At 37.6% G+C, this 9,752-nt stretch overlaps 1 protein-coding gene across 1 annotated transcript in view; it reads left to right on the forward strand.

Moving 5' to 3' along the window:
- The window catches only part of LOC105530226 (chromosome unknown open reading frame, human C12orf40), a 62,220-nt gene extending 53,618 nt beyond the window's left edge, over positions 1-8,602 (forward strand). Inside the window, exons 10-11 of the mRNA XM_011967635.1 lie at positions 629-689; positions 8,464-8,602. Of these exons, the coding sequence (XP_011823025.1) occupies positions 629-689; positions 8,464-8,550 (148 nt within the window). The 3' untranslated portion in view covers positions 8,551-8,602. The remainder of the gene's footprint in view (positions 1-628; positions 690-8,463) is intronic.
- Positions 8,603-9,752: the final 1,150 nt, after the last annotated feature.

A 9,752-nucleotide genomic window follows, 5' to 3' on the forward strand; every position in this document is an offset into this window, starting at 1 on the left:
CTTCCAGACTTCTGTGAATACTGGCCTGCAATTATAAGTAACTAAAGAAAACTTTATTTTAGCTACTAGTTTCTGAATAGTCCTAACTTTCTTGGTAATAATTGCAATTTAGACAAATCTTTCTGATTGGAAATCGTGAACTAGAATAAATTTTTATTCTGGAAGTGATTTCTTGTGGAGTTATTAAAAATATTGATTGATAAAACGATGTAATTTTAGTGGGATTGGCACATACACATTAATTAAAACATAGACTTACAAAACATTTCATAAAATTGACAACTTTGTATCTTTGTTGTTAAATCTCCCAATATCTAGAAATTTATGAGTGAAAAAATCATGTTAGGCCTTGAGTTTTAAATGTACCTTATGAAAGCAATTTAGAACATGGTTCTCAATCCTGACTGAAGGTCCAGATTACTTGAGGGAGTGATTTTAAACTATAGAATACCAAGTTTGACCTGCACATAATAGGTGGGCTCTTTGGCCTGGAGCTTATGAATCTTTATTTTTAAGAAAGCTTCCCATATAATTCCGATCTGAAGCCAAGTTTGGGAACTCTAATTTAGAACATTAATTCCCAGAGGGAATACAACAAACTTTAATACTGTGTATTTATAATCCTTAGGGGAAATATACCTTCAGAAGAATTGCACTATAAGCAGTCATGGGACTTGGGACTTGATGAGGTAAAGCACAGTCTCACATTATCTTCTCAATTAAGTCAGTTTGTATTACCATATCGTATTACTGTATTTAGCGTTCACTTTGATTTAAGATTAACATTTATTCATTAATTTTTTGGGATGGACTCTTTGTCTTACACTTTTTTATTCTGAGGAAATTATATTTTAGATCTAGCAATAAAAACGTTTTCAGAGACTGTTACATGCTTTATATGAGACAAAACAATCTTGAGGACATTTTAAACACATTTTTTAAGTATTACAAAATTTCTGTATTAGTTCATTCTTGCATTGCTATAAAGAAATACCTAAGACTGGGCAATTTATAAAGAAAAGAGGTTTAGTTGGCTCATGCTTCTGCAGGCTATACAGGAAGCATGATGATGGCATCTGATTGGTTTCTGGGGAGGCCTCAGGAAACTTTTAATTATGGCAGAAGGCAAAGGGGAAACAAGGAGTCTCACAAGGCAGCAACAGGAACAAGAGAGAATGAGTAGGAAGGTGCCACAGACTTTTAAATGACCAGATCACAGGAAAACAAACTCACTAGCATGAGGACAGCACCAAGAGGGATGGTGCTAAACCATTCAAGAGAAATTGCTGCCCTGCCATGATCCAGTCACCTCCCACCAAGCCCCACCTCCAACACTCAGGATTATAATTTGACATGAGATTTGGCAGGGAGATAGATCCAAACCATATCTTTCCACCCCCAGCCCCCCAAATCTCATGTCCTTCTCACATTGCAAAATAAAATCATGCATTTCCAACAGTTCTCCAAAGTCTTAACTCATCCCAGCATTAGCTCAAAAGTTCAAAGTCTCACCTGATACAAGGCAAGTCCCTTCCAGCTATGAGCCTGTAAAATCAAAAACAAGGTAGTTACTTCCAGGATTCAATGGGGGCACAAGCATTGGGTAGATATTTACATTCCAAAAGGGAGAAATAGGCCAGAAGAAAGGGGCTATAGGCCCCATGCTAGTCTGAAACTCAACAGGGCAGCCATAAGTCTTAAAGCTCCAAAATAATTTCCCTTGGCTGTATATCTCACATCCAGACACACTGGTGTAAGAGGTGGATTCCAAAAGCCTTGGGCAGCCCCGCCTCTGTGGTTTTGAAAGGTTCAGCCCCTGTGGCTGCTTTCGTGGGCTGGTGCTGAGTGCCTGTGGCTTTTCCAGGAGTTAGGTGCAAGCTGATGGTGTATCTACCATTCCAGGGTCTGAAGGATGGTGGTCCTCTTCTCATGGCTCCACTAGGCAGTGCCCCATTGGGGACTTTGTGGGAGGGCTCAATCCCACATTGCCCCTCCACTCTGCCCTAGTAGGGGTTATCCATGAGAGGTCCACCTGTGCAACAGACTTCTGCCTGAACGTCTAGGCTTTTCCGTACATCCTGTGAAATCTAGGTGGAGTCTCTCAAGCCTTAAATCTTACACTCTGTGTACCCACAGGCTTAACACCACATGGAAGGTTCAAGGCTTACAGCTTGCATCCTGTGAAGCAGCAGACTGAGCTGTACCTGGGCCCCTTTGAGCCATGGCTGGAGCTGGAGTGACTGGGATACAGGGAGCAGTGTTCTGAGGCTGCACAGAGCAGCAGGGCCCTGAGCCTGGCCCAGGAAACCATTCTTCCCTCCTAGGCCTTCAGGCATGTGATAGGACGGGCTGCCATGAAGGTCTCTGAAATGCCATTGAGACCTTCTCCCCATTGTCTTGGCTATTAGCACTTAGCTCGTTTTTACTTATGCAAATTTCTGCAGCCTGCTTGAATTCCTTCCTGGAAAATGGGCTTTTATTTTCTACCACATGGCCAGGCTGCAAATTTTCCAAACTTTTATGCTCTGCTTCCCTTTTAAATATAAGTTCCAGTTTTTTTTATCATTTCTTTGCTCACACATATGAACATAGGCTGTTCATATAAAGCAGCTGGTCCATGTCTTGAATGCTTTGCTGCTTAGAAATTTCTTCTGCCAGATATCCTAAATTAATCACCTTCAAGTTCAGAGTTCCACAGATCCCTAGGGCAGGGGCACAATACTGCCAAGTTCTTTGCTAACACATAACAAAAGTGACCTTTGCTCCAGTTCCCAATAAGTTCCTCATTTCTATCTGAGACCTCCTCAGCCTGAACTTCACTATCAATATCACTACCAGCATTTTCAGCCTTTTTTGTTATAACCATTCAACTACCAGTCTTTACGAAGTTCCAAACTTTCCCTTATTTTCTTCTTGTCTTCTTCTGAGCCTGCCACATTCTTCCAACTTCTGCCCATTACCGAGTTCCAAAATTCCTTCCACATTTTCAGGTATCTTTATATCAAAACTCCACTCCTGGTACCAATTTTCTATATTAGTCTGTTCTCACATTGCTATAAAGAAATACCTGAGACTGGGTAATTTATAAAGAAATGAGATTTAATTGGCTCACGGTTTCACATGCTGTATAGGAAGCAGGATTGTGGCATCAGATTGACTTCTGGGGAAACCTCAGGAAATAACAGTTATGGTGGAAGGTGAAGTGGGTGTGAAGCATCTCAAATAGCAAAAGCAGGAGCAAGAGAGAGTGAGGCGGGAGGTGCCACACACTTTTAACCAACCAGATCTCATGAGAACAGACTTCAGTATTGTAAAGGAAGTACCAAGGGAGAGGGTACAAAACCATTCAGGAGAAACTATTTCCCATGATTCAGTCACCTCCCACCAGGTCCCATTTCCAACACTGGGGATTATAATTCAACATGAGATTTGCTGGGGGGCATCCAAAGATCCAAACCATATCATCTTTCAACATGAAAATGCTTTGGGTTTCAATCTACTACATAATTTTATATTTGCCATACTATTGAAATATCTATAAACACTGGTTATGTAATATTATAATCCCTTGCTATCATAAGGTTGTAATTTTTACAATAGTGCTAGGAACTTTATGTAGTTTATTTCTAATCTATAGGAGCCTGAGTTGCTAAAGTCTTCACAGCAAAAGAGATTGAAATTTAGAGAGATTAGATAACTTGTTTGAGGTCACACTCTCAAGCTAAGATTCAACTATCTGTCTTATCTGATTTGATATTTTCAGCTATACTGTTTTCCCTTTTTTCTTCAATAAATATTTATTGAGTACATATCATGAATTCATATACACTTATTGAATGTTTCCTGTGTGCTAGACACTGGGGATAAAATGGTGCTTTGTTCTCAAGATTATATTCTGTTTGCACTAGACTCTGCAAGGTACAGAGATGAAAGGACATGCAACCCGTCTTTAAGAAGTCTTCATCTAATGGCTAGTCAGAAAGAGACAAAAATATAATACATTTAGATCAACTGCTTGAAGTTTGTTTTGGGTTATTAGTAAAAGACACTTCTAAGTTTCATGTGTAAACAGGAGGAAGATGTGATGGAGGAGGTAACTTTTGAGCACAGTATCAATAAGTTGTTTACCAAATGGTCAAATTGTGAAGAAGGAGCAACATAGATAAACTAAGATGTCAGAGTACAGCCTGTTTTAGAAATTTCAAGTACCTTGTTTCATTCTAGTTATTGTTATAGCTACTATTTATAATACTAATGATAAGAGGCGCAGGAGTGGCCTAGGTAATTCTGGACAATACAAAGAGGCAGGTCATAAATGGCCTTGTATGATATATAACAGTTTAATTCTTGATTGTTGGTTTTTATTTTTATTTATTTATTTATTTATTTTTGAGACGGAGTTTTGCTCTTTTTGCCCAGGCTGGAGTGCAATGGCACGATCTCAGCTCACCGCAACCTCTGCCTCCTGGGTTCAAGCGATTCTCCTGCCTCAGCCTCCTGAGTAGCTGGGATTACAGGCATGTGCCACCATGCCTGGGTAATTTTGTATTTTTAGCAGAGACGGGGTTTCTCCATGTTGGTCAGGCAGGTCTTAAACTCCCGACCTCAGGTGATCCACCCGCCTCGGCCTCCCAAAGTGCTGGGATTATAGGCGTGAGCCACCGCGCCCGGCCAATTCTTGATTGTTAAACAGAGATCCACTAAACAAATTTTAGCAGAGGAATATGATGATGTCAGAGTAATAAAAAAGTTGACTCTAGCAACAATGAGGAGGGATTTGATAAGTGGAACAACTCAAGTTAGGGGAAGAAATAATGAGAGCTTGAAGTTTTATAATAGCAGTAAGGATGAAAGTGAGAGAAGAGAAGATTAGCTCTAGAATTGATAGTACTTGGTGATTGGTGATTAGTTAAGGAAGAAGGAAGAAATTGAGGAAGACCTAGATTTATTTATGATTTGAGTAAATGGGTAGTTGATGGGATTGTGCTACTGAACGAGATTGAAACCATAGGAGGAGGTGGCAGGAAAGGTTAACTCCATCAAAATTCATGTACCCTTTTTTGTAGAATGTACCCTTTTTAATAGAATAGAGCTACCACTGTGAAATGGCTTCCCAGCCAAGGAACATGTTTCCTAACCATCCGTCCATGTACATGTGGCCATATGGCTAGATCTCACTAATGAAATATTAGGGAAAAGTGATGTGCATCATTTTAGGTCAAGGCTTATAAGAAAAGGGAATTATTTTTCCATGCTGTCTTTCTTTTGATGGCTAGATGGTAGTGAGGCCCCAAGGGATAATGGAGCCACAAGATGGAAAGGACTGGGTCTCTGAATCACTACATGGAGGCAAATTGCCTGCTTACCAGAAACACTCACTTTAGATTATTACACAAGAGAGAAATGATTGTGTTTAGCATTATACATTTTGTAATATACTTTTTAAAAACAATACCTAACATCACCCTGATTCAGAGGAGGAGCAGATTTCTGAGAGAGAGAAGTTTGACCCACTGAGCTCAAGTGAGGATCTTCTGAAAAACCTGTGATCTATGTGGAGATGTATAGTAGACAATTATATATACAGGGCTTGAGGTCAGAAGAGATTTTTTAGACTTTAATGAATAGGAGATAATTGACTACATCCAAGTGTATGATTCTCGAGAGAAAGTGTATAGAATAAGAACAAAAATTGTCAAATTCCTGAGAAGGCACATTTCAGGTTGGAGGGTATGAAGTAGAAGAGGAACCAGAAAAGGAGGCTGAGAATGAGCTACTAGAGAGGTTTGAGGAGTACTAGTGTCATAGGAAAGAAAAAGGAGGAGAATGTGGTCAGTAGTGTTGGAAGCTGTCCTGTTATTCTTTTAAATAATTCATATTTTCCCAAATATGAATAATATAGATTTATCCTCCCAAAATATGAATTATCAGCAAAATATAATACTTCAAAAACAAATTCTATTTGACTACACCTATGTCTAGAAAGCTGGCAGCTTGAATGTAGCTAGAACTAGTCAGAAAAGAAAAAAGTCCATTGGTGTAGCCCAAGGGGAATCAGGTGCTATGAGGAATTCTTTGGGTAGAGCAGGTGTGGGGACTTTTACATTGTGATGCCTGGCCATGGCCAAAGGTGCAGTGGAACCCTGACTAAAATTAGGTTCTACCAGAGGGGCCAAGGCAGGAGTCACCAATGGGATGGAATGAAGGGGTAGGAGTAGAAAGAGGGCTGGGTTGCACCTGCCCATGGGTTAGGTAAAATTAAAACAGGTAGCTTCTGCTAAGGAAGAATTGATGAAGAGACATACAGGCTAAAACAAGCAAACAGAACAAGCCTCTTGAATGGGGACGTGTGTTGTTCTCAAGAACCTTTAGTGGGAGTGGAAGAGAATAGGAAAGAACAAAGTGTTGGAGGAGTATAATTATTTAATTTTAAAGGTTTAGTAGAGGAATAAAGTTTAAATACAATTGTTAACATGGGAAGGTAATCACTAGAGAAGTGGCGCCGTGGTAGAACAAAATTCAAGAGTGATGATGTCACACTAGGAAACCTGATCAAGATGGGAAGAAATGAAATAGCAATTCTATATACAGTGTAAGGAATGAAACCCACTTAGCAATTAACATATTGAATATGAATAAATATATTGAACATGAATTCTTTTCAATATTCAAAGAATATCAAATTATGGAGAAAAAATCAATATAGTTTATAAGCAGCGTATCTAGAATATAATAAAGGTTGAAAGCAAACAGATAGCGATATACATACATTAAGAAAACATATATACTATTGGAGCAAAGACCATATAAATGCAATAAAAAGCCCATTCAGAAAAGAGAAAAATAGGAGATGCAGATTTTCTGATCCACAACAACTATAAAATCCTGCTGGGTATGCATTGTGAAGGCTTGCCATCCTGGAGGATGGAGGACGTTCGTGAATAACTTAGTGTCTTGTCCTTTGGGAAGATCTTTGCTGTCCTTCTCAAACAGATCTGAAGTAGGTAGTGGAGTGCAGACCTGCCTTGGGGTCTCCATAGCTTTCTTGAAAGTTTTGTGTTCTTGTTGCAAGGGAGTTGAATGTGTCATGAGTTGAAGAGAAAAGGTTTTTAAATGATAAGATAGAGGGGTTAGGGAAGGGGCTCTGCTTCATGTAGTTATTCAGGCCCTAAACTGGTGGCTTCCAGTTTATTGTCACCAGAGAGCAGAGGGGAAAAGGAAGTGGAGGATTGTGGGGAAGATTTTTATGGACCAGGACCGGCAGTAGTATACATTACTTCTGCTTATGACCAGAACTTAAGTAACATGTCTAAACTAATTCCAAGGGAGGTTGGGAAATACAGTCTAGCTGTATGTCCAAGAAAAAGGGAGTCAGGTTTGGGAAGCAGCTAGACAGTTTCTCCTTTATTCTATATATGTAAAATTCTATATCCTACTAATAGAGAATATATAGAAAAAAATTTTTATAAGCCCATGGTACATTTGCAAACATAATTCATATAGTAAGCCATAAAGAAAATCTAAGAAATTTATCTAAGGAGAGATTCATAGGTACATTCTCTAATCAAAATTTGATAAAATTGAAATCAACTAAAAAGATACTTAACTTCCCTTAACATCCTGGAAATAAAGAAACACTCAGGGTTTCTTTGCTTTGTTTGAGAAAGGAAATGAAAATAAAGTACAAATACATAGAAAGTGATGGAAACCAAAACCAAAGGTGTGTTCTATATAAATTTATACCTCTAAGAGCTTTTATTATTTTAAAAACCTGAAAACAAATGACTGATGATCTAACTTAGGAAATTAAATAAAGAATAACAAATTTCCAAATTGCCTTAATATGTTTGTCTTTGTTCAGCTGCATTTACTATGATTATCTGAAGCTTTTCCTTTTTCTCAGTAATTCATTTCTTGGCAAGTGTCTCTTCTGTTGCTTGTTGTTTTAAAACCAATTTAAATTTCATTTTATTGTTCACCACAGGCTAATTTTTCTTTGTGATTTAAAAATAAACCATGTTGGCCGGGCGCGGTGGCTCAAGCCTGTAATCCCAGCACTGTGGGAGGCCGAAGCGGGTGGATCATGAGGTCAGGAGATCGAGACCATCATGGCTAACATGGTGAAACCCTGTCTCTACTAAAAAAAAAAATAAAACATTAGCCGGGCGTGGTGGCGGGCGCCTGTAGTCCCAGCTACTCGGGGGGCTGTGGCAGGAGAATGGCGTGAATCCAGGAGGCGGAGCTTGCAGTGAGCCGAGATGGTGCCACTGCACTCCAGCCTGGGGACAGAGAGAGACTCCATCTCAAAAAAAAAAAAAAAAAAAAAAAAAAAAAAAAAAAAGTTGAACTGAAGTAATGTAAAAGAAAAGTACTATAAAATGAATTGGTGGTATAAATAGGGTAGATATAAGTGAATATTATTATGTATACTTAGGAATTGTTAACATTTTGGTTTTCTCCTAGATTCTGATGGAAGGAGGAGGAATATGCTCTTTAAAAAGCAGGCCAACATCTACTGAGAAAATCTGTCAGTATAACTGTATAAGTTAATTTTACTCTATTTTAAAAACTAACAATTAAATAGAAATCAGTTAAATTTGAAGTGATTTTTTGGATGTTTGCCAACAAATATATATCATGGATATTTTAGTACTGCTAATGCAATTGACTCTTTAAAATTACTTTTATATTTTATTAAATATACATAATGAGTACATTAATGTATATGTACAGTTTAGCAAATAAGAATAAAACAGATAACCCTCATACTCACTAGGTAGCTTAAGAAATAATACATGATACTTCTGAAGATTTCTTCTTTTGTATTTCATATCCTACCCTCTAGAGGTAACTATTTTCTTGAATTTGTTTTTTGTTATAACACAGACTTTTTAATTGCTTTATTTTGAACTTTCTAGATATTGATCCAACTCTATATATTTTTCTGCAACTTGCTTTTTTTTTCCACTCAGTATTATATTTTGTGGTTCACCTGCTTTGATACTTGTAGGTCTAGTACATTTATTATTTTTCCTGCTATACAGCATTCTATTGTATGAATATATCACAATTTATGTATCTTCTAACAATGGATATTTAGGTTGTTTTGAATATTTTGCTTACGTTGTTTCGAATATTTTCCGATGAAGAACAATGCTACTTGGACTATTATTGACATTTTTCCTTGCACACATGTATAAAAACTTTCTCTAGGATATATTTCTAGGAATAGAATTGCTAGTTCATATGGTATGCACTTCTTTGCATCTTCAAGGTAATGCAAAATTATTTTCCTAAATGGTTATGCCAGTTGTACCCCTCTTAGCAATGCATAAGAGTCTTAGTTGTTACATGTTTTCACCAACAATATCTCAGTCTTTTATAATTACTGGTAATCTGATAGCTCATTGTAGTTCTAATTTATATTTCTCTGACTACTAATTAGGTTAACTGGCCATCGATATTTCATTTGTGAAATGTCATTTGCTCATGTTCCTTTTCTGAAGTTTGGTTTTCTTTATGGGATGTGTCTTTTATATGTCTATATCTCCTATATATATTTTATGTGTCCTGGATACTGACTGCTTGTAGGCTTGTGTGTAGCAAATACTTCATATTTGAGTAATCTTTTAATTCTATACTGTCTTTTTACAGACAGAAGTTTCATGTTGATCTGGTACTCTTTTAGGTATTCTGTGATAGCATAGTCCTTCATGTTATCTAGTCTGATGGAATACCTTGAAACTTTTTAT

This window comes from Mandrillus leucophaeus, unplaced genomic scaffold, assembly GCF_000951045.1.
Source record: "Mandrillus leucophaeus isolate KB7577 unplaced genomic scaffold, Mleu.le_1.0 Scaffold1199, whole genome shotgun sequence".
NCBI classification, from domain to species: domain Eukaryota; kingdom Metazoa; phylum Chordata; class Mammalia; order Primates; family Cercopithecidae; genus Mandrillus; species Mandrillus leucophaeus.